This window comes from Ambystoma mexicanum, chromosome 3p, assembly GCF_040938575.1.
Source record: "Ambystoma mexicanum isolate Mex_15411 chromosome 3p, UKY_AmexF1_1, whole genome shotgun sequence".
Lineage (NCBI taxonomy): Eukaryota > Metazoa > Chordata > Amphibia > Caudata > Ambystomatidae > Ambystoma > Ambystoma mexicanum.
In genome coordinates this window covers 963,886,976-963,913,229 of record NC_090925.1, presented here as the reverse complement: position 1 = coordinate 963,913,229, position 26,254 = coordinate 963,886,976, and the positions used below count along the sequence as shown (strand labels likewise).

General features: G+C 46.3%; 1 protein-coding gene across 4 annotated transcripts in view; it reads right to left on the bottom strand.

Annotated features, from left to right (window-relative positions):
* ITCH (itchy E3 ubiquitin protein ligase) overlaps positions 1–26,254 on the bottom strand; it is a 2,968,415-nt gene that overhangs the window by 1,134,065 nt on the left and 1,808,096 nt on the right. For all 4 annotated transcript variants that reach the window (XM_069652264.1, XM_069652266.1, XM_069652265.1 and 1 more), the window contains exon 14: positions 21,407–21,479. In XM_069652264.1, the coding sequence (XP_069508365.1) occupies positions 21,407–21,479 (73 nt within the window). The remainder of the gene's footprint in view (positions 1–21,406; positions 21,480–26,254) is intronic.

Below are 26,254 nucleotides of genomic sequence, written 5' to 3'. Positions count from 1 at the left end.
GTCTGATAGTTATCAAGGGAGGTGTATATACTTACCTGACTGTTTTAGAATATTTTTTATTTAGAGTGCTAGTGTATTACCTAAATTGTGTTTTAAATAAATAACTATACTTTTTATGCAAAGCTCTGGTCAGTGTTTGTTTGCTCTACTGTGTTTTGACCCTATTGTGTATACTCTGCATACTGCCCTACTCTTCTTGAGAGAAGTCTGACTGCTCAGCCACAGCTACCAGGTAAATCTGGGTGGTGCAGACTGCTACCAATTGGGTTTACTGCTGCTCCTGTAGTCTTAATCTTTTTACAGTGTTCCCCAAGGGAACTGCACAGGATTCTGACTAACAATAAGTGTGCTCCTTTTTTAGTGGACTAGGAAAGTAGGGTGAGAGGTTAGGGCAAGTTTTCCCTTTCAACCCTTAACCTTGATAGGCGACACATCAGCGCACTACCAGGGTTAGTTGCACTCATCTAGGGACAGGAAGTGTTTTTTGTAGGGACATTTAGTAATCTATAAGGATCAAAGTTTGAGGAATAATATGGTAAATACATTGTTCTGTCTGTGATATGTTAACTGTAATTGGTTAAGACCGAATGTGCTAACCTGACGACTTTAGTTCTGATTAACCGGCCCAGTCCTGGCCAGCAAAAGCAGGTACGGAAGTAGTTGCAGAGTTGTGAAGCATCAAGGCTTAATCTTCTGAGTGCGGCACCACACTGTGAAGCACTTCCATTTATGACTAACAAGTTAATGCAGAGGAAGCTCAGGCCTTGGCCAGGATCTTCTTGCACTCCAGTGGCAGGGCATAATGGCCGAATTCTAGGGCTGCAGGAGCCAGGTCATGAGGCTCAGCAATGCTGGGTCGTGATGCAATATTGTCCCGTCTTATCTGGATAGAAAGTCAGGAAGTAGAGGCAGCCGGATGGACGGGGCTGCCGACAGACGGAGCAGACCTGCCGAGGCCACACCGGAGCAATGAGTATCATCCTACAATGACATTGTCCGAGTGTGTTGATGACACATAGAAGGAGCGGGATAACATCAGTCTTGACACAAGGTTGAAACACGTGTCGGCTGACCACCACTCGGAGCAAGAGTCCACACTGAAATAAACCCTACACTGTACTAACCACATTCAGTGTGGAAATCAGTTTTTTCCAAAACATACCCTTGCAAGGTAGCCAGGACTCCTTTCTTACCATACCAAGAGATGTGGGCTTCACCTCAACCACCTGTCACCTCGCATAGGAAATAATGACAATACAGTATGACTAGAGCTTAGCGCAGGGGAGTTCATAAACTAGGGCCCACTTCTCACCTCTCGGGATGACAAACATGTCTTGTAGAATGGCCCAGTGCCATAGGGTCTGGGCCTCCAGGGAAAGTGCGGAGGAGCGTGTCTCGCCCTGTTTCCGGATATAGAACATGGTGGTGGTGTTGTTCGTGAAGATTCTCACCAACTTCCCTCGCAGTTGAGGCAGGAATGATTTGAGGGCACAGAAGAGTTGATGTGAAGGTCCTTTTCCTCCAAGAGCCAGAGGCCTCAGGCGTGCGAATGTCCGGTGTGGGCACCCCACCCGTCTAGAGAGGGATCTGTGGGGACCGTGGCCAGGAAAGGCAGGATCTGAAAAGGAGCTGCTTGCATCAGATGTGGGCACACTCCCCACCATACCAGAGCTTGCCGGAACATCCGGCAACTCTTGAAGGGGTCCTCATATGGAGCCTGCAAAATGAGATGAGGTGCAGGAGGGCATCATTCCCAATAGCGACTTGACGGCTCACACGGTCGTGGATTGCACAGACAAGGATGGCAGTCACCTTTTCCTCCAAAGGGTTAGCCAGACATGCAACCATGTTGAGACGGGCGCACAGGAACAGTGTTCTGCAATGGCTCCATGGATAGTTGATGGAGAATCTGAGCTCCGTCAGAAGGCGAATGGTCTCTGCAGTGTTCTGGATTGGAAGCGGATGAGCGGATGATCAAGTCATCCAGATAAGGGTAGACATGAATGCCCTTGAGGCGTAGATGTGTTGCCACTGGAGTCAAACACTTTGTGAATACCCTCAGCGCCGATTTCAGACTGAAGGGCAGGGCCTTGAACTGAAAATGACGTTTCTGGACCACAAACCGCAGGAACCTTCGATGTTTTGGATGGATGGGGACATGAAAGTGGGCATCCTCCAGGTCCAACGTCGCCAGGAAATTCCCTTCCTCTAGCTGGTCGAGCATGTGCTGCAACGTAGCCATCCTGAACTTCTGGGATTTGAAATACTTGTTGAGGCGCCTTGAGTTCAGGATTGGGCACCACCCTCCTGACTTTTGCCTTACCCAAAATTATCTGGAATACACTTCGGAGCCCCAGAGTTGCTGGGGGGACGGGCTCCATCGCCCTCTTTCTTAACATGGCCTGCACCTCCTGCAACAGTTGAGCCATGGGTATTGATGTGACACAGGAGCAATGCGAGGGCACCTGTTGTCGGTGGTGGTCTTCCACTCATCAACAAAGTTTGCTAGCCGGCGTCGCACTCGGGTGCAAAAGTGGGTACCCGGATCCATGGCCGGTTAAGGCCTGCTTGGGCGTCTGCGGCCTGGCCTGTGGGTGGCGACGACGCTGGCCTCCTCTGCCGTAGGCCTGTGAACAGCCTCTGTAGGCTTCCTGCACTGTGGAAAGGGAGGGTTGACAATAGGGGGTGGTATATGATATGATTGGTTATTTAGAACGTGCTTAATACCCAGAGGTTTCTAAGCGTGGACCCAGGGATCGAACCTGTGTTGCTCCTTGTCGTCTTGCTTCCAAGGCGAGCATGTTGCTGCTGAGCTATGCTCCGAGAGGTGTGGTGCAGGGAACGCGAGATGGATCCCATCTCTTGCCCCACCACTACAGTTCCTGTCACTGGAGTCAGCAGGCCTTCGGGTTACCACAATCAAAGGATATATGGCGGCCTTGTCTGTGTTGGGTCCCAGGATCAAGGTTCCTTCTTTACGATCCCGGTTATGGCCAAATTCATGAAGGGCCTTGTAAATAAGTTTCCGCCAACTCCCTGTGTTGTCCCAGACTGGGATTTGAATCTAGTTCTAATTTTTTAGATGGCGGCTCACTTTGAGCCCATGCATTCCTGTTTGTTACGGTGGCTATCAAAGACAGCATTTTTGGTTGCGATTACATCAACCAGGAGAGTTAGCGAACTTCAGGCCTTGTGTTGCAAGCCACCATTCCTAAGCTTTTTTCGGGAAAAGGTTTCCCTCAAGGGAAGACCTAACTTTCTTCTTAAAGTGGTATCTAAATTCCACCTTTCTTATTCCATAGACCTACCAGTTTTCTACCCTCCACCACATCCCTCTAAGGAGGAGGATCGGTTCCATCGCTTAGACCCCAAAAGAGCTTTGACCTTTTATGTGGCTAGGAAGTCCGAGTTCAGGAAATCTGATCAGCTGTTCATGGCCCATTCTTTGTCTGGCAAAAAGGTCTACCCATAACGAAGTAGACTCTGTCGCAATGGATTATTCTGTGCATTGTGAGGTGCTGCCAATCTGCATGCAAAGAGCTTCCTTCTGGCATCAGGGCATACTCGACAAGAAGAGTCTCGGCTTCTACTGCCTTATAAAGGGGAAGTCCCATTAGGGACATTTATCGTGCGCCCACATGGTCATCCCTGCACATGTTTACCAGACACTATTGTCTGGATGTGGCCCGCTAGGGGTTTTGCATGTTTTGGTAGGGAAGTGCTGCAAAATCTGCTACTGTAACACTTTCTGCCCACCTTAGTCTTCCGAACTGCTTGGGGAGTATCAGATGAGGAATCTGCGGGAGAAAAGCGATCCATTGAAGGAGAAATTACTTACCGTAATGATCTTTCAATGGATTCTTCTCCCGCAGTTTCCTCATCGCCACTCCCTTCGATCCCTGCTCAAAGTTCTTATGGCCTGGCGCACCTATCTAAGCGACAAGGTGCCTGGTGATGGCTCTGAAGTAACTGCTCCTATCTGTCTAGTTGTTTGCCTTTAAAAGAAATATATATATATATATACACACTTTTCATGAATTCTAGAAAGCTTTATTCCAAGCCGTTTTCACCTCCAGGGAGGTTTCCCATTGTCAAGTTTTTTGCAGGCTGGTGAGCCTCGTCTTCCATCATTTTCCTCTGCAGCGTTCAAGCACATGGAAAAGGGGGGACTGAAGTATGGGGCATAGTGACGTGGTATATTTATGATGCCTGATGCCGCGTCCAGACCTGACGATCGAGTACCGAGCAAGACGGATTGATGCCCGAAGACGAGGTCCACAACGCCCCCATTCAAAAAGTTTTCGAGCAGCAGAGCTGGATGAGGATATGTATCAGATGAGAAATCTGCGGGAGAAGAATCCATAGAAAAGATCATTGCGTTAAGTAATTTCCCCTTATGGTAAACCGCAATGGAGCTACAAAATAAGGTTGTCATATTAGGACAGTAACTAGTCATCCATGTACGTTCTACCTGTCTGCAAAGGAGCCTGAGTTCACCCAAATGAGGAGTAAACCAGGGCTCAGCAGGACGAGAGCGTAGGCGGGAAGGCCTCAATGGAGCTAGTGTATTAGCTGTTTCAGTGAAGATCCCAAATCTTCTCCACCTGCATGCGTACAGAGATCTTGTAGACGTCAGCGTGCAGCAAGCAACACCTCAAGTACTTCCTCAGAGAGGTCCCAGTCATCATACCTCATCTGCACAAGAGCCACGCATGTAGGTTGAGGGACTCTGGGTTCCGGTGAAGCAATCAACCTTCCGAATGGGTCAGGAGATCCATTGGCGCGGCAACCTGTAAAGTGGAGATGTCAGATCCAAGATGTCAGAGTACCAAGTTCTCCTCATACAACCCGGGGCGATCAAGATCAAGGTTGCAAGAAACCTCTTGAACCTCACCAGAACCCATGGGATGACGGGAACCAGAGATAAGTTGTAGTTGAGATGGAAGGCCCAATCCACCAGAAACATGTCCAACAGTGTACCCTTTGCTGGAAATTCCCTCGAGCAAAGCTGTCTGCACTTCCTGTTGCACACTGTCGCAAACAGATCCACTGATGGGGTACCCCAGTGAGAGAAGACCTCCTCTAGGACTTCCTGATACTCACACACCTTGCATGCTCAGAGCATCCGCCAAGCTGTTCTCTGCCCCCGCCAGATGAACCGCAGAGACTGAGATTTGGTTCTCCAGCAAACAGAACCACAGCTGCATCGCATCTCTGCAGAGGTGGTGGGGGGGCGGGGGAAGAGTGAATGCCACCCTGCTTGTTCAGGTAGTGCATGGCCACTGTGTTGTCCATCAGAATCAAAACATGCTTCTCCTTGAGAGATGGGGTGAAAGCCCTCAGGGTTAATCGGATGGCTCGCAACTCCAGCCTGTTGATGTGCCACCACCTGGCTTCCATCGCTGACCAAAGGTCACTCACCTGCAAGTCCTCGCAGTGAGTCCCCCCACCCCCCCCCCCCCCAACACCTTCACAGATGCATCCTGACCACTCTGGCATGAGGCCATGGAGGCCAAAAGGGGTTCCCTGCCATGAGATTGCTGTCGGCAGTCCACCAGCTGTCGTCGACCACTGACCCGTACACCCTGATGGAATCCATGAGAGCTCAGAGGTACTGCGACCACCAACTTCTTAGAAGCCACTGAATGGATCTCATGCGCAGCCTGGCCTGTGGCGCTAGAAAAATGCAGAAGGCCATTAGACCTAAGAGGTGGAGGGGGAAGCCGATGGTAAGGTGGAGTGGTTGTGACCTCTATGTATAGTTTCGGAAAATACATTTCGAGTGTCAGTAAAATTGCAATTTGTCAATCAATGGTTTTCTGGGACTGGGTTTAAAAATACAAGAATGTTTTTGGCTGGTCTTTAACTCATAATGTTTGCATTTTCAAGGAATTATGAGTTTGAAATTAAGCCACATCAACTTGAATGAACTGTACTGCTTGTCTTCCATGAATTCCTTTAAGTAGTAGGTTATTAGAAGTCTGGAAATTCTAAGTTGAGAGCTGACTAAAGGAAGTTTTGCACAAACGTATGAGTTTTAATTCAACTGAAATCCACAGTTCATATGAATTCACAAGATGTTGCTACTGCATCTGGTCACATTTTTAAGAGAAAAATGTTCCATTTACTCCAGTTCTACCTTCTATTATTAATTAAGTCCCCCAGGTTTATGGTCTTTTATTTTTTCAAAATGTTCATCTGTATTCATCCGTAATTATTTGAGTCGTTCCATCTGTACTTATCTACGTTCATATTACAGCTAGTATGATAGCTCAGCGGATTAAGCGCTCACTGCTGCGATCTGAGTGTGATCCGCAGGTTTGAATCCTGGCAAGACCAACTCAGCTCGTCATCATTACGAGGATGATAAATGAGTATCAACATCTGTTGGGTGGTAATTGTATGTAAAAATGTTCTCTGTACAGTGCTTGGTGAAAGCGCTTTATAAATAACACTATCAATATATTTGGTATGTAAAAAAAAAAAAAAAAGTTGCAACTGATGCTTTTCGCATAATTAAAATTGTAGCGATGCATTGCCAGTAACAAGAAGCTCAGAGCTGGATTCTTGCACATCAAGCTAAGATCCATGTTCACCTTAAAAGCAAACCACTGCTCCTCATGCTGATGAGCATCTCGGTAGACACTTCAAAAAAATTCAAATGGAAATAAGTAACTTCTTAGGTTCACCAATGTGTTACTTTGCACAGCCACTTGTCTGCAAGGCATAATTGACAATCTGAAGAGCTACTCAAATCAAGTGATTTCCTTCAGTATTTATGTGCAAAAACCAGACAAAAACAGAAAACCTGGAGCCCCATTAAGAAATATGTTGATCTATCAACAGAGAAATATAATGCCGGTGTGATTTAGATTTAACAATTTGTAGTAGCAATGATGTAATAATGGCCTGTTCTTCAGGTTACATTTAAATGGCATCAAACATGCCTAGTCACCTGAATAATATCTTTATTTCAGTAGGTTCTACACTTCAATCCAATATCCCCCCTCCTCTCTACACTGTGCATCTAGCTCTTTTCTACACATTAGTATCTCTTACATCCTGGTATTCAGCATCATACTCTCTGGGAAAAGAGTCCTCAGGGCAGGGGTCTTTCAGGCTCTGCTGCTCGCCTCATGCCAGCACTACCAAGTCTGGACTCCGATTGACTGAGAAGTCCTTTTATAGGGTGATCTCTACTTCTCCTCAGTGGGGCTCTGAGCTCTTATTTGTAGCCTTTCAGTATGTGCCGGTCTTGTCTGTGACTCGGCCATGTGCTTGGTGTCATGTGGTTTGAGTGGCGCAGGGCCAAAGGTTTTATCAGGAGCTGCCATGATTTTTTATTCTTTTCAATGCGTGTTATCAAATGGTGAAGATGCAGAGACCACCCGCCCCTGTCCTGCCTGCCACCAGTACAGCTGTATCCCTCTTCTGTGCCCCTCTGTATCCTACCCATATGCTGTATATCTGTGCTGTTACCTGTGAAAAGCACTCCGTCATGCATCTGTACTGTTGTATACCTCTGTAAAGCTTTCAGTTAAGTATCTGTATGGTTTTATACCTCTGTAACACTGTTGCTTCTCAAAGCTAGGTCTGCGCGGAATAAATTCCATAATAATGAGGCGTACTCCAGGTTTCAGTATACAGGGCTCTGCCCTCAGGAGTAATTTTTTCTGCTCTTTAGATCTAGCATGTCAAGGTAAATGCTATACAATCCTTCTCATGGGTGGGGAGGCTATCAACACATTTCTTCTAATTTATTAAGTGTCTGTTTTTCCTATTCATTTCAAAATGTGGGGGAAGAGGTTTACAGCGCTGCCTCTTCTGTGGCTGCAGTTGTGGGGAAGCCACACAGTCTCCTGCCTTCAGGCTTTCCTTTAGTATGTGGAGGGAAAAAGTCTCCTTTGGGGATTGGGTTCCTGTAGAATCTAGAGCTATACTTATCTGCCACTAGAGGCCCCAAATGGGAGAGGGGTAACACTTCTCCATAACTCTAAGCTCCAGGGAGTAGATCGTCTACAGGGGGCGCAGATCCTTCCTATATTCAAGCTTTTAAATGTGCATCTACAAGTCTTGGGTCCATTTCAGGATTTCCTTCAGAAAAAGAGGGGGATTAAGCGAGATGTAGTTTCTTCCAATTTAGTCTGTCAGTTGGTTTTGGGACATGCCCTTCCTTTTTCTTCTGTCCATGGGGACCAGACTGGGGTCTCCCTAAGAGGTCTCCCTCCTAATATGCGTAGGACTAAGAATTTGGTATGGGTTTTCCCTGTGACAGAGAGCAGGCGTCTGATTTTCTGTTTTTTGTACTTAGGAGTTTCCCAACTGATCCGGGTGTATCGGGTCCCCTGAGAAACCTTGGAAAGGTCAGTGCAGCTGCCAAGTGACTGTCCCATCCCCAAGTGCCAGGGAGAAAACAAAAGGCCAGTGTTTATATTAATGACAATGTTTAAGTCGAGAAATCAAAACATTCTCTCAGAAATAGTAAAAACATGTGTAGTTGGGGGTGCTGTTGCGCACAACGGTAATGGCCGCCTGATACGAGCGCTCCGGCCCGATCGATCAAGATCCGTTTGCCAATGAATCCTATTTTTGGAGCCACCCGTGGGGCGCCGATCGAAAGACGCCCTGAAATTTGGCACAGTGCATGCCCATGAAAAATCCTGGTAGCGGTGGGACAGTGCTTCCCGAAATACGCCCCGTGAAAATCTGGCCGTGACCAGACCAGACCAGAGCATTGGACGCGCTGGAGATCCAGAGACTCGAGGCCTCTGGCCATAGATTCTCTAGACCATTAGAGCATAAAGAGGAGGGGCCCGGAGCTCCGCTGTGCGTGGGACTGATTGCTGCAGTGTCTGTGCCCGGCTGAACTGGTCTCCACCGGGTGGGTGTCGGAAGCCTGGACTCTTGGAGTGTTTGAAGCCGTTGCCCGTTGAGCCTGAGTGGAAGCGCCGGACAGCCACGGCTGGCGTGGAGGCCCTGACGAACCGGGCACTCGACCCATGCGTGAAGGAATCGGATTACCGCGGGGACGCCGGGCGGACTGCCCCCCCCGCCCCTCCTCCGCGGCGAGAGCTGTGGTGGTGGGGCTTGGTCACCCCCCCCCCCGATGGAAGCGCACAGCGAACAAAAGAAAACAGGCAACGATACTCCCGGCCTAAACGAATCCTGAGCTGAAGTACTGCTACGGTTGCGGCACAGCGGGACGCATAGAGGAGGCACACTCTTTGGTGGACGCGAGAGAGTGCCGAGTTACCTTAATTAAACATGGTGAGCAAACAAAGACATATGCACAAACATACGCGTGCACGCAGAATTCGGGCTAGACATATGTGAGCAGTAGATGAGCCTCACCCTTGAGTCAGTGGGACAATACTAAACTGAGCCGTATGTGGGATACAACTCTCAAATTTGACACGGTTATACGTTGGAGAACACAGTCCATTGCTCCGTGCATGCAGGGGACGCAGAGACCAGACTTGCCTTGAGTTACATGCTTGTTTTTGCGGGTCTGGAACTGGATTGACCAACGAGGCGGTGCTGGACTTGAATGCGGGTAGCGGCCCTGTGCCCTGGGAAACCGGGCCAACGACAGCCTCCTGGTACGTGCCTCTTTAGTCCCAATCCAGACAAGCAGTGGAAGCTAGGCGACACTGGGGTATCAGGCCGGTCACTGTGTGAACAATTGAAAATCCTGGTTCTTGGGCAGTGTGCTGGGTATGGGGAACTGCAGCGTGGATTTCAAGGTCTGCAGGACTGGGATCCACCTATTTCTCTGTGCAGTGGTCACCCCACCGCTCCCTGGGACTGCGCATTTGCCTGACAACACCTGTGAGCGTTTGAAATACAACTATCCAGTTTACTAGCCCACAGACGCTGTATCTCCCGGGCGGGTTGCGGTGGGAAGCGTGCTGCAGCAGCTGCCATGGGCAGCCCACGAAAGCAAGAGAAAATGGCGGAGGGAGCGGGCGGTAGGAAAAAGGGGCCAATGGCTCATTCACCAATAGCCAGACGGCAAACTATAACCAGGAGCCACCGGCTGCGTCCAGCTCCAACACTGACACAGATGGCGGCGACAGAGTGGAGCGCCTGACGACCATAGTGCAAAATGGCTTCCTATCCATTAATGTCAAACTAGATGACATTGGCCCTCATTACAAGTCAGGCGGTGGACCATGGTGCTATTAGCACCATGGTCCATGCCGGATTCCGCCATGGTAGATGGCGGAATTACCGCCCCATTCCAAGGTGAGTGGGGCGGTAATCCCCATTCACCATTTGCCCTTCCCCATTCCCATTTTTGCCCCATAGGGCATAATGGGGATGGGGAAGGCGCTAATTACGGCACCGTAAATTACGGTGCCGTAATTAGCACCAAGGTCGCTTAGCGCCTTGGACTTTAAAGCCTGTAAAAAGCAGGCGTTAAAGTGTGCATCAGGCGTTAAGGGTTAACGGCGCCGACGGCGCCGTTAAACCCTTAACGCCTGACTTGTAATGAGGGCCATTGTCACCACCTTCGGGGCACTGAAAACAAGAGTGGACAAGGAAGGCTTGAGACTCACAGAAGCAGAAAACAGTCAACGAAGATACCATCACACGACATGACCGAGACATAGCTCAGCGAAGGCGTGACTAAGATGCAGAATAAGTGTGAGGATCTCGAATCGCGGTCCCGAAGAAACAATGCTCGTTTTGTGGGTGTTTCCGAAAAATTTGGCAAGGGCGCAATGGAGCAGCAGGTGGAGTCCCTCCTTAAAACTCTCTTTGGTGCAGACTCCTTTTCGGAGCACTTTTTAGTGAAACTAGCGCACCGTACTCTAGCTCCTGTTCCAAAGCCCGGAGCTCCGCTGCACACGATCATCGCACGGCTCCTCAATTATAGAGACAGAGACACGATCCTCAGGAGGGCAAGAGAACTTGGAACATTGCAGCACGAGGAAAGCCGCATTCACATCTACCCGGACTTTGCTGCCGGAGCGCAGGCAAGTCGAAGATCATATGAACCGGTCAAGCGACTGCTAAGAGCACGACAGGTCCCATACGCACGAATATTCCCGGCCAAGATAAGAATTCAATATGGTGGTAGGGCACATTTTTTGAGACCCCAACCACTGACTTGGCCTATGTTGAGGCCACTATACCGTTGCCCTCCAGAGGTCGAGGACCGGATCAGAACGGTAGAGCCTCACCTGCGGCGGAGGGCCAAGATCCGGTTGAATGACTCTAAAATGCACCAATAACCTTTTTGGTTTGTAACAAAGCTCGGCCCCAGTAGGGGGCTCCTTGTAACATTAAAGGCGGGCCGTGAGCCCGATCTGGTGGCCTTGTGACGGCAACGTGGCTCCCTCAGGAGAGTTCCTACAGGTTGAAAGGGACCATCGTCAAGTTGGGGCAGATGATGGATGGGGGGGGGTGATTTGTTGGGGAAGGGAACGTTGTGGATTGTTGTTGTCACATAGACAAGTTGGGTTCTGGAGGGTAAGGTGGGGGAATATATGTTCTGGGTTGGTTGAAATGTGGTCTCACGGATGCTGGTGCTGCTTGCATCATTTAGGTACAGGAACTACTGGAAACAATGGTCTGTTACAATGCATATACATGAAAGGCGGGTGACGGATTAAAGATAAACTTACTATCCTGGAATGTTCGGGGGTTAAACAACCCAATGAAAGCTAGGAAGGTAGGGAACTATGTCACCAGACACGGACCCCAGATTCTAATGCTACAAGAAATACACGCACAAGGCTCGGTCAACACAAACATATTGGCTAAATGGGGCAAGCTGCATTATTACACAGACTACACTTCTCAGTCCAGGGGGGTTATTACACTCATACACCCCACATTGGGGTTTCAGACCAAGGGACACAAAATAGACCCAATGGGGAGATATGTTCTGGTCTGGGGGGAGATAGCCGGCAAACAAGTAACCCTGGTAAATACCTATGGCCCCAATGTAGATAATCCAGATTTTTACCTAATTATATTTGAGTCCCTCAACTAACAAGACACGACCAGCATAATATGGGGTGGGGATTTCAACTTGGCGCTCGGCCCCGCACTCGATAGATACGCTACTGTGACAAGGGCACCCACTAGGACGGCATTAACTTTGGGTCAACTTCTCTTAATTGTCTTTTATAGACGCGTGGCGTGTACTGCGCCCCGATAGCAGGCGATATACATATTACTCCTCCGTGCATGATACCGAGTCACGCGTAGATTATTGGTTCATATCCTCAAATATTTCCAATAAAGTATTGTGAAATCTTGCCCTGCACGCTATCTGATCACTCCCCGGTGCTGCTGGAACTCAGGCTGAAACATGTCCTCAGAGCAGTGAGGAGATGGAGAATGCCCAGTGGAATACTAGGAGATTCAAATGGGGTTGAGACCTTGCATGTTGAAATAACCAACTTTTTCACAGACAATGTGGGGACATTGGATCTGATTTCCACAGTATGGGAAACCTTCAAGGTTTGGGTCAGAGGAGTTCAGATGTCGAAATCCAAGGGCCTTCTGAAGGGTGTACGACAGGAACTCGAAGGGGTGGAGAGGGAATTAAATAATTCAATTTCAATTTATTTATTGATGTGTTTTAGCTTAACATAAGCTTTTCACATTTCAATACGAATTACAAAAAAATTAAGTACTATTGTAACTTCATTAAGCATATAAAAGATACATTAAGAATAATAATTAAAAAGCAGAAAACAGTAATAAATAAGGATTTCCGATATACCAAAATGAAGAAAATTCAGTCTAGATGATGTATGAACAGTACATTGGCATTAATCTTTCTTTACCTATGTTCAGTTCTTTTTTATGGTAATTTCACATTCTAAAAGGTTCTAAGAGACAAATAGCTATAACAAACACTTATTGATTCGTGAATGAAGCTTTGATCTACCAATAGATTTGAGCAGCAAAGCATCTTTATAGTTATATCCAGTGGTTTCTCTACAGTCAACCACACGTTATACATTGCAATATAAAGTTTCATCCCAATTGCATTGATCGCCCTTAACCAGAAGTCTTTACTGCTTATATGGTCCGTTCTATGGACAAAGTCAACATAGCATGTTGAGTACATTTTTAGCATGGCAGGACACCTAGTAAGGACATGTTTAACAGTTTCAGTCTCAGGTCTATTCATACAGAGCCGACAGGAGCGCTGCGATATAGTAAGATTACTCATAATTCCACTGGTGGCCAGTACCGGTAGCTGGTCAATCCTCAGCAAGAGGGTGAATCGTCTCAGGCGAGGTGAAGGGCACAGAGACAAGTATGGTAATGGCTTCTTAAAGGTGCATCTCATGTGTTGAACAAATTTGTAGCGTTTCAGATCTTCCAGATGTGCAAAACTGTCAATCCAGTCATCTAGTTCAGATTTCTTAGACAATGCTCGCAGTGCAGTGGCTATATCCCCATTTGGCCTATTGGTCCAGCCAATCTTCTCCAGGTAGCAATCCATATGTTTTTTCACGAATGGAAATCTGGAAGATTTATTAATTTCACTGTACATAGCAGTCAGCAAGAGGTTATCTGCATACAGCGACATTTTTAAGTACAGTTCAGCCCTTTTTCTGAGTACCTGAGATTTCCACGAGACCCAATCCAGTCTAAGGATGGACATGGGGTATACATGTCGCTAGTCCAAGTATTTTCTTCCAGTATTTCCCCTCAAGTATCTGCAGACACCCCAGGTCCATCAACTGTAAGGCTTCTAGGCCATGGGTGATCATGGGTGCCAATACCTGCAGATATAATTGTCGTGCAGCCCAGATAGTGTATACACAGTGATAAGTAGAACAACGGTATATCAGGGCAGTGATTTGGGCCACTCGCATGATTCAAGCTTGCTTACACATAGTATATTGGCCATTGGGCTCAATCTTAATGCCCAGATATCTGTAATAGGGTGTGTATTGGATTGCAGACCCATGTATTTTAACACTCACTCGTGCCATCTTCTTACTGCTGAAGACCACCATCTGGGTTTTGTCCAGATTGATTGTAAGGCCGTTTCTTTGGGCATAAAACCATAATGCCTCTGCTGAGCAACGAAGTCCGCTAATTGTATGGTCCATGATGACTAAGTCATCAGCATATGCTAGGACCAAGCAATGGGCGGTGCCTATTTTAGGGGGACAGTTGTGCTCTGCTGATACTACTTTCGGTATGTCGTGGACAAACAGATTATATAATATTGGTGCCATCACGCATCCTTGTTTTACGCCACGGGTTTGTCCAATCTTATTCGTCCTGTTCCCCTTAGAATCTAGCTTCAGGGAGACTGTAGTGTAACAGTCTGAGGTAATATAGTATTCCTTTGGGGCAGCCCAAGATCTCAAGTTTAGACCACAGAAGTTCTCTTGGGACTAGGTCAAAGGCTGCCTTGAAATCAATAAATAAAGCGTATAGTGGTGGAATGCCGGATGTTCTGGCCTTATTTCGGAGTATTTCCATTACAGCCAAGTTGTGCACTGTAGAGTATCCACCCCTGAAGCCACATTGGAATTGATCTAAAATCTTCTCTCTATCCACCCATGTTTGTAATTTGTGTAATAAGTACATCGTAAATAATTTGCCCGTACAGTCCAGCATGGATAGTAATCGATAGTTGTAAGGGTCTGTCCGGTCTCCCTTCTTGTAAATCGGGACCAGAATTGCTGTCTGCCATGATTCCGGGATGCGTCCGTCATTCAGAATCTTATCAAATAGAATTTTCAGGACTTCGGCCCAATATTCCGGATTGCTTTTTAGTACGTTTGCCAGGCCATTAGGTCCGGGTGCTCTCGATGATTTGAGCATTTTTATCTTGGCAGTCAGCGATTAAACTGTTACCTTAAAAGGGGGAGAAGGTCGGCCTAAAATTATCATCTCCTGGGACTGTCTGGGGGCAATATAATTGCGGCTTTTCAGAAATTCCAAGGGAACTACTAGTGTCGCCCCTTGCCTTACTCAGCAGTCCCCATATTGACCGGGAATTCCCTGTGCAAAGTATTTGAACTGTCTTTTGCCATTTAAGTAATTTGGCTGCATAGCGTTTCTGCCTAAACCATGTTCTAAAAGCATTTTTTCGCCTCTTACTTGAAATCTGGTAACTGCTCCATGTGATCGAATCTTTGCGAAGCTACTTAAGCTCTGCTCTTAATATTCTTTTGGCGTCTCTGATTTCTATGTCAAAGACATAAGTCGATTTAGCTTCTGGGGCTAACATATTTGTTTTAATAGCATAACTATATGAGAAAGATGTTAGCCATTCTTCGATGTCGCTGCTGGACATAGCTACAAGCTCATCACGACCCATACTTGTCTTGTCCATCGTGGATTCTACTGCTTTCTTGATGTTTTTGTCGGACCAGCGAATGTTTGAGGAAGCATAGTTCGTCCTCAATTCACCAATAGGTCTAGTCCGAGCATGCTGTACCAAGAAGTTGATTGTAAATGTAAGTAAGGCATGATCACTCCAATGATTGTTATTGATCCTCATATCAATGACCCAATTGGCCATTGAGGGACTTACGAAGATGTAGTCTAGTGTACTTCTGGATTTAGCATTACTCCAAATGGGTTGCCCCGGATAATCACTGCTGGTTCTGCCATTTAGGATTTCAAAGTCCCATGAATTAAGAAAGTTGAGCCATAATAATCCCTCTGGATTCGCATCTGAGTGCCGCATCTTGCCCATGCTCTTCAACGCGGGATTATTACTTCTGCCCACATCTCCCACTAAATGACAGTTAAAATCGCCAACAATTTTTACAAGATTGTTTTCTATATCTATCATCCAATCAATCAACAGATCGTGACAGGCTTCCTGAATAAGGTCTCTGTAGGAAGATTCGGGTGGATTGTAGAGATTAATCAATAACATTTTGTCCACTGTGTCTTTACCGAGGCGTTCTAGCTCAACCGCTAGCACAAATTCATCCATATTGGAGTGGATGCGAGTAGACTTGTAAGATTCCAATGAGTAGTCCCCTATATGGTCTTCCCCTCGGTCCCTTTTTGGCTAATTCCTGATGGATGGTATAGCCGTTTAAAAGGACCCCGAGAGGTAAGCCATGTCTCCTGTAGGCATATGCAGGTATGACCTGCTAACAGGGGGATAGAGCCATCATCGGATAATAAGTGGCTAAAGCCCCGACAATTCGAGGAGACTAGACTTTGATCTCATTGTCTTAGTGTCAGTGCAGGGAGGGATTCAGCAAGCCATTTGAGAACGTTCTGTACATCTGCCATCTGTACTGAGTTGCCTTTAGGTAACTGCAGTGTCATAATTTCTTCGGTTTTGGTGCTCTGCAATTGCATAGGCCATTGAGGATCAATCATGTTAGGATCAGCATCTACTTCAATGTCTACTTACCACAGACTGGTGTTAAAGTTACGTATCAAGTTACGTATCAAATTAGCTGTTGCTAAAAATGTACAATGTATTGCCGATGTATTAGAGTTCCTTGCTTTCAACGGTTCGACAAATTAGAAGTCCTCCGATCTCAACACTCTTAGCTGTGTGAAAGAGTGTAGTCTGGTCATCAGTGCTGATCTAGTGATCCAATCATGGTCGCTATTTTGATACAAGTTCTTGATGATGCAAGTCCTACAGCCTTGAGGCAGTATAGTGTTACCTTTGTCCTCAAATGGCGGTACAGTTGGCAGTGCAGGTACAACATCTAATTGAGGTGAAATGATTGGTTCAGTGTTTGTAATATTCGGAACTGGGTTCACATCCTGCTCACTTAGACAAAGTGATGGCTCCAAATTCACCTCATCAGCTGGGCATGAGGTGTTACTCTTATCGAGGATGAGCCAACTAGTCAACTTGTCCTTTTTGCCTGTGGTGCGTTTGCGAGCCCGTGCCGTTTTCCATTTCGCTTTTCTCTGTCCCTTTTTGGGGGTACTACCTTCAGTGGGTCTGGATATTTCCTCCTCCGGCTCTGCTGTGTCAGGTAATGTTATGGTCACAGCATGGCGCTTTTTCCTTGCAATCGCTTTTCTGGCCATTCGTCGCTGTTTGCGTGAAAAATAGACATCCAAGTTGCTTGTAGGGTTTGAGTCAAGGTCGGCTGTTTCTGGGCATTCTGAGAGAGTGATATTCCCTTCCTTCTGCGCAGGCTCCAGATTACTGTTGTTACTGTGTTTCCTGCTGGTAAGGTAAGGGTGACTTCCAGTATCCTCCCACATACCTTTAGCAGAATATTTAGTGCAAATTATAAAGATGCAACCGAGGATTGCAGATCCCCCAAGGTCGTGCAACTTTCCCCTTGCTCTCTGCTGCTGTTGATAGCTATCGATCTGATTCCCAGCATTGCTTCCTAATAAGGGGGTCATGGATCTCTGCATAGATAAGCAGAGTTCCAGTAATGAGTTGTTATCAATTTCGCTTTCCCCTAATCCATCATTGGTGTTATCCATGCTATGGCTGCCTGTCTCTTTCTCCTCGGGTGGCGGTGAAGTTATTGCATTTGAGGTTCCAGGGAGTGGAAAAAAGTCAGAAATTGCACCTTTTTCCACAGGTGTTGCTTTAGTTCCCCTACATCTGTTTGTACTAGATGTGGGAGTCCTGCACCTCTGATTGCGAAGATTATATCTCGTCACTGAACACTTCTTGACTGTAAGCATTGTAGGTCTTACAGCACCGCTCAATATGGTGGTCCTCACCTTCGGTCAGCTGCCGCCAGGGAAAACGCGTCCTCTCGCTTCCTGATTACCGGCGCAATGGGATGAGTGCTGCATCATTTCCATAACGGCTGCTCCCGCTAGTGTGGCTCCGCTTCCTCCTTCCTCCACCTCCAAATCTACTATAGGAAAGCACCCAACAATGGGATACGGGAAGCGAGATGCGTGATCGTCAAGCCGCACCAACGTTGTCAACACTGTTCGGAATGCGATCATAAGCAGTGTGAGGAGTGGCCGCTTCCGACAATCCAGAGACCAGTAGGGGTCCGTTAAATAATTTAGAAGAAACCTACAGCCGCACTCACAGTGGGGACACTGGCCGAAATACACAAACTCCTTAGAGACTTTGATAATCTGGCCATAAGAGAGATACGGTATATAGCTGCCCCTACCGAGGCACGCAGATGCGGGGAGGGAAATAAAGTGGGGAGAACATTGGCTAATCTGATAAAACATAAGAGGCAACTGAACCCAATACTATCCAAACGGCACAAAATGAAATAATCACGAGTGAACAAGGCATAAATGACGAATTTGTTAAATTTTATAAGGCACTCTATGCGAATAAAGACAGAAAACCCCCCACTGAGATAAAAGCTTATCTAGCCATGCTCAATCTCCCGACACTCCCAGATGAAAATAAAATGGTTCTTGATCAGCCGGTCACTGCGGAGGAAATCACAGAAGCAATCAAGGATTTTTCATCTGGTAAGGCACCAGGCTCAGACCGACTGAGTGCTGAATTCTATAAAGAGTTCCATGAAGAACTAGTCCCTATAATGCTGAAAACGTGGGAGAAAGCCCTGGGAAAAAACATACTGCCCCGACAATGAGAGAAGCTATAATCACTGTGCTGCCCAAGCCCCGTCGCCCGCCACATGATATGTCATCTTACAGACCTCTTTTGCTCATAAACGCTGACGCGAAAATATTTGGGAAAGTGCTGGCGAACCGAATGCTACCCATAGTATCCACGTTGGTCCACCCAGATCAGAGTGGATTTATCCCTCAGAGGTCCAACGCCTTAAATCTACACAGGCTGTTCGGGATAATGCCACAGATAGACCCAGATAAACATGCGGTCGCTGTGTCCCTTGATGCCGAGAAGGCCTTCGACTCAGTCTCATGGGAATACCTTTTTTCAGTACTAGAGGCATTTGGAGTGGGACCTAATTTCATCAGATATGACAGGCTGCTGTATACCGCCCCTGGGGCAAGAGTGTGTACCAATAGGGCCATTTCCAAATTGTTTGAATTAGGCCGGGGCATCAGGCAGGGCTGTCTGTTCTCACCCATTCTATTCGCCTTATCGATAGAACCCATGGCAGCTGCTGTTAGATTGCGACATGGGGATAGGGGAATCATAATTAAAGGATCCACCCAATTAATTTCACTATACGCAGACGGTACACTATTATATATCCGGGAGCCCGACAAAAATATTGCACCTATAATGGCAGACATACACGAGTTCGCTGAATACTCTGGCTACACTGTAAACAATCCTAAATCAGAAATATTCCTGCTTACCCCCTCTACAGAGTGTCCCGATGTGACGTGTGGACTTAAGTGGTCAGAACAACATATTAGATACTTGGGGGTGCTGGTCTCCACGAGCAGATAAACCCTTTATATGGATAACCATGATCAGGCACTACAATCACTTAATACAAAGTTGCAGGTCTGGAGACACCTCCCTATTTCGCTTCATGGCAGGATTGCTGTTCTCAAAATTATTGTTCTCCCCAAGCTATTATATTTATTTATGAATGTCCCCATATGGCCTGGCAGGGATTTCTTTGCCAAACTACGATCAATGGCAGTAACATTTCTTTGGAATGGGAAAACGTCCATAATAGGGTGGGAGAAGATGGCGGAACCATACTGCACCGGTGGCATAGCCGCCCCGGACTTTGAGCTTTACTACTTGGTTGCTCAGGCACAATTCGCAAAATATTGGTATGATGAAACCGATAGCTCGCCCCATACATGGATAGAAACACACACCACTTCGCCCATGGACATACGATTGGTCATTTTTTACTCACGGCACAGAGACACATGTGAATATGACCCTGTGAGCTGCACTGTTCGAGCCTGGGGGGCAATACGTAAGAGACTGAAGCTAGAGACACCCTATAACCCGGACATTCCCTTGTGGAACTTCCCAAACATCCCCCCTACATTTGACACAGGTATGCAGGAAACTTGGGATCCTAATGGAGAAATGGAAGGTGGGCGACATGTCATAGAGGGAAAGTTTGCGACTCTGACTGACTTTACAAGAGCCATGGGGGGAGGACCGCTCCAGATAATCCAATACTATCGGATGAGATCTGCATTCCAGGCGCGATGGCCGCTCTTCCCGGACGAGCCACTCTCACACCCATGCCTACAACTGGTCACAACTAAAGGAGGAATAGGAATTTCCAAATTGTATCTATCAATGCAGACCCACACCCCCACGGCAAATCGAGTTAAAGAAAAATGGGAAGCAGACATGCAAACGCCTATACCTGATGAGAAATGGGGCAGATACTGCGCGCTTACGAAAAAGATATCAGTCAATGCTGGCCTGCCCAAGATACAATTCAAAATCCTGACTAGATTGCACTACACACCAGCTAAGATAGCCAAATTTGCACCAGATGGCTCAAACGATTGCCCCAAATGCGGCTCTCCGCAGGTGGGACCTTATCATATGTACTGGGAGTGCCCCGTTTTGGGGGATAGTGGCTGAAATGCTTGCGGAAATTATGCAAATACCCCCGCATTTGACTCCTCAAAAGTATTTATTCGGGGATATTGGTAAGTGTTCTGAAAAAACTAGAAGGCAATTCAATGTTTCATGTGCTGTTGCAAAAAGATGTATACTACAGGCTTGAAAAAGCCCCACGCCGCCAAGCATGAACACTGTTTTGCGCGAATTGACGTATTTTAACGAATGTGAGCAGCAGTATGTTTTGACCCAACCAGACACGAGCCGACCAAAAGACATCTGGGGCCCTTTCAGGGTGTACCTATGTGAACTGCTTTCGGACAATGAAACCTCCATGTAACTGGTATTTTACGAAAGTGATTATAAGATGTACCATTGTATGATGTGCTGGAAATGATGTTGAGAAGGTGCTACTGTATCTGTTGAGACCACTAATAAAAAAGAAGTTAAAAAAATGTGTTGTTGAAAACATATTTTGACCGCAAGCACACAAGACACTTTCTGAAACAGGACCTGATAAACTATAAACTAAAAAGAACAAATTAATCACAAAGTAGCCCAGTGTTCAGACATTCAATATGACAGCAGAACAACTCAAAATCTAATGGTGGCAGTAGGCTGCAATCTTTTATAAATTATAACACGAGTATGACATAATATGACGCGTAATCAAAGAATGCAACATGTTGTCAAGAAACTACAGAGAAAACAAATGTGTTCAACAATCCTTAAATATAAGAAATTGCTCTAAGCATGCCTTCCACGCGAGGTGAAAAGTATTATTTTGCTTCTTCAATAAAAGACATAGAATATACAGACAATCATTAAAGCTGGAGGAGGGCGGGATAGAATAAACGGTAATCATTCCAAAGAGAAGACCAACTCTTGTGGCTAAAACCTGCAAATGAAATTTGATTTATATGTAAAACTTCAATATTCTTAACCATTTGGAAGAGACACCTCTATTACAAAAAAAGACACATTTAGGGATATAATTAAATTTACCTGACACCAGAATTTGAAATACTGGACTTTTGCCTTGAAGTCTCTCACATAAGCTATTTGGGGTCCATTGTCCCTGCAGGTAGGGAGAAACAAAAAACAGTGAAATACGTTGTAATTAATAAGCGTGTTGGATGCAAACACTGGCACAGCTTGTTAAATAGTAAATACACATACAGACAGAACAGTGACACAGGTTTGGCATTTTCAAGTGTGTATTCCTTTTAAAAGTCACAAAATTTTACAAGACTCGAAAATTACTTATTTGGACTCTATTCAATACAAAAGCAATACTTGATGCAATTAAAACTACTTCTTATATGGCACTACAATAGGTGTTGGGTAATTCTCACTGTGGCATTGGCACAGGTTGTGCTCTACATTGTAAAGCAGCTTCTAAAGAAGACTGTACACAATAAGGTCATAAAAAAGGTTTCCTGCTGAGTCAATGCAACATTCCCTGCCCCTTTTTCCAAAAATTGAATAATCTGCTCAGAAAAAACTCACCCATAAAAACATTCACCCTCCATTTTAACACCAGCTGAACAAGCCTGCCAAACCGGATCAGAATTATACTATACCCTTGACAATGACCTAAAGCGACCAATGAGTAAAGAAAAATGATTTCTGTATGCATCTTCAACTTGCTTACCTCACATAATTCCAAGCAGGGTACTCCATGTGCTGCTAAAACAAACCATACAAAAAGGGGAAGCAGTAGCCATAGTATACAAATCCTCACTTGAGATCTGCCACATGGACTTTCTCTGTGGAGTAACCGCAAGTTGATTGCATTCAAGCTCACCAACCTCGGAATACATCTTCGCATGCTACCACTCTGAAAGCCCCCAGAAGGGACTTTCTATATTACTAAGTAACATCTCATCAGATGACGTATTGATAACTGGAGATTTAAACTTGCTGAAACGATATTGCCATGCCCTCCTCGAAGGAATTCATAGACACATGCAAAAGCCTTGGACATACCACAAAAATGAGTCTTAAGCCATCATCTGGTGGGCACATTTTTGGGGAGGAAATGAACCTCTCCCACCCCCCTAGTCGCTTTAGAGTGAGGCGAATCCCACAGATACACTTGCGATGTACTGGGGGGTGGGAGGAATGTGCTAAGAAACCCTGCATGACCACAATGTTACATGGAATACAGATGTATAGACTTAGTGAGCGCATATAATTAAGCACCATTTTTTTCTGATGGTAGAAACATTCGGCCTGCATGGCTGCGCAGTAAACACAGGCCCCAACGAAGAAACCTGAACAGGCCCAAGCACTGATGGTAGAGAGCCTGTGCGGCTAAATCCCATAGAAACTTCCCTTTATACAATAACTGTTACGATTACTTGTTATCACCAAGAAGGAGCAGGCGCCTCACAATGCACATTTATCACAGCCAACCCCCACCCAGCACACCATGAGTTATGACACCCACAACTGACCCAGTACAAGACCCCTAAATTCCACGATAGTAGGTAACCCCAGATCAATCTAAAAGAACACTGCCATTCCACCTTATTTCATAATGACACTTTGTAATACGAGATACAGGGAGGAATAAATTATAGTACAAAGCTAGGGTGGAAACCTTGGGTGCGGATAGTGCAATATGGAATGAGAGAAGAATGTGTGGGTCCAAATAATCTTAAGCCTTCCCCTGTGCCAGTCCTAGAGCTTCCCAGGTGCCTGCCATAATGATAGAATAGCTTTGTCTTACAACAGTAACTAATGAGGAATGTGAAGTTCATTCCCTGGAGACTTTGAGCCCAGCTGAACCCACAAGATGGAAGACGGAGAGGGCTTGGACCAATAGCAGCCTTGTATCCCCATGGAGCAGGCATCCCAGGTATAGGGTTTCACCAACCAGCCACGCTGGTTTTTACTGTATATGTGACGTAGTACTAGCGGTGTGTCTCCTAAGCTACTGCTTGTACAATTTCTCGGCAGAACGTTCTCAAGCAGCAGAGTTCTTTGCTGGCTTACCTATTTTTGTGCGATTAAAACTTGTTATCCTTGCAAGAATCTCATGGCCTTCTTTCCCCTAGGAGGTTGTATTTTTTCTGGCGTGAGCGTTCAGACGTTTGCCTTCATTTGGTGCCCCCGGCGTGACCCCAGTGCCCCCCCGTACCTGCAAAGGTGTCCAGGCAGCCTCTGAGGAAGGGCCATGCCCACGTACAGCAACCAGTCCACAAAACGCGTATTCTTGAATGGCTTTGTAGGAGCGTCTTTGCAGAATTACTGTCTGCTCTTTGGAGTGAGACGCGGCTCTGAGGAGAAGTGCAGGTTGTTGGAACCCCGTGACCGAGGAGTGCGGGGGAACACGCGCACATGAGTATACCCTTGCAAGAGATAACAAGTAGGGGACAGATGTTTGGCAACGTGTGAACAGTGTGAACACGCGGAGATTGAAATTGGGTGTGGCATGTATGCAAATTGTTTTGTTTTTTGTTTTTATTAACTTTTGGAGGAGAAGATTAAGGAAAGGAAAACTGAATGGTAGGGAGCTTCCTCGAGTGAGGGGAGAAGGTGGCGCCACTCATTGTTTAACAGAGAAAAAAGGAAATACATAGGAGCCCCGTATAATTAGAGGGCTCAGAAATAGTAGTGGTTATTTTAGTTTGTTATTTTAGCTGGATTTATTTGTGTTTTTATTGCGTAGAGTGGAGGCCCAGGAGGGGGGTTGTGTAATTTGTGGTGTGTGTGGAGAGTGTGGTTTGTGTGAGGTGTAAGACTGCTAGCAAAAGAAGGGATTGGGGAAAGAAGAAATTATTTTGAAGTTTTTGACTATAAGAGGGGGAAAATTGAATGCGTTTTTTGAAAACCTATAAAAATGTGTGTAGTGCATTAGCACAGTTGTAGCAACAGCAAGGGCGCAACCAACACGATTATGGGAGAAAAAACGCCCATAGAATACATGTGCAAGGCCCTGCCGTTGTACTGTGACAGAATTGAAAAATATCAAACAGTGGGAGACGGAGACAAGGGGAGGGGGGAAGCCCAGCTCATAGCCAGAACAGAGCTCCTATGACAGAAGTATTCTGGAACATATGTCCATATTTTTGACAGCAAAGTACAAATGGAAACTACAGAACATGAGGAAAATATTGAACCTCTGGAAGATGTTCGAGGATACAGAGGGGTGCAAGAGACGAGGAGGACGCGCTGCTAAAGCAAAGATACAGGTTTAAGTGAGGATGGGAAAGCGATCCCCTAGCAGCCCACCCGCATTTGGCTACACAAATCCAACTTTCGTGTCAACACCGGTGACAGCCCCACCTCCCCCATATGTCTACCCACCCGGATGTCGCAGCACACACAAGCATCAAAGAGATCTAGAGGTAGCACTGGCATCAACACGCACAGAACTAAACAGACTGCGGGCTGCACAGAAAGTTACTAAGGCAGACAAACCAACAGAGCAGAGGACGGATGAGTGGAAGTCAGGAGATGTTTTGTTCAGGATAGAGAGCGCAACCATAAAAACTGTACATGTAGAACGTGACGGTGAAACGGATAGCCTATGGTTTGAGAATGTTTGTTCCCGTAGGGGAGAGGAAGATGGGAGGATCATGGTCGAGGAGGATGAGGAGTCAGAACAAGCACCTCAACATACCCCTAGACTAGAGAGCTTATGGGATGGCAGATTGAGAGAGAGAGGTTTGGCCGAATGGCAGTAGCAAGGAAAAAGGGAAGTGCAAAGAAGGGTGAGGAAAGTAAAGTAAAAATGCAAATGCCCAGAATGTATAAAGGCACTGGGAGACCGCACTATGTGCCATGGGCACAAATGGACAAAAACAACTTAATGAAGGTGCTTCCGGCCCTTATGGCAGGCGCAGGGAAAAGGATATACGCATTAGAAAAACTAACAGCAGGAGTACCCCTAGCAGGGGGAGATATCAAAAGCTTATTGGAAGCGACTATCGGAGATCAGGCTGCCGATGTGTGGGTGAAGGAGGGGTACCCAGGAGTAACTTTGGGCAACAATGCACATGATGCAGCATCCAAATAAGATTAGAGCGAAAGTATGGGATGCATTGCAGCAAGCTTTCCCAGGCACACCTGACTTGCAGTCCATTATGCAATGTACCATGGGCGATGATGAAGATGCTGCTCAATTCAGTCTTAAGTTTCAAGAGACGTGGAGAGCAGAGACTGATAACCCATGGGATAAATCAATACCCTTCTCATTCCCGGGGACAAAAACCTATCCTGACTAGGACAGCCCACAGAGAGCACTTGTGTCGATGACCCTCAACCCAGAAGAGGAACCCTTGGTGGGGGCAGAGATGGGAAACAAGCAATACATTTTTATGGTTGATTCGGACGCTGATAAATCATGCATCAGTGAAAGGGACTTCCTGTTATCTGGCAAAACTCTCAACACATAGGGATTCTCTGGGGCTATTTCTACTGTCCCATACACTAAAGATTTGGATATAAAGGTGGGAGGAAGGGTGGTCCACGCTCCCCTATTGTTGTCTGAGAGCTCTGTCAACTTGCTTAGCAGGGATCTGCTTAGCAAATTGAACATGACCATCTAATTTACTGACAACCGTATTGTCTGTGCCACACAAGTAATGTGAGCAATGAGGGTGATGCTCATAATACACACCATGACACACGACGTAGTGGCGCGAGGAATACCTGTTGACCCAGACATGTTCATTTACGGCATAATAGTGCTCATAGAAGCAGTGCAGCAGATTGCCAAAGCCTGCTGGAGAGTACCAACTGATTTCATTTTCCACCCTGTAGTGTCCCCAGAAGTGGGGGCAGATACAATACTGTCCCTAGATTTGCAAGTATCAATAGTGTCAACAAGGAGAGTGGTTGTCC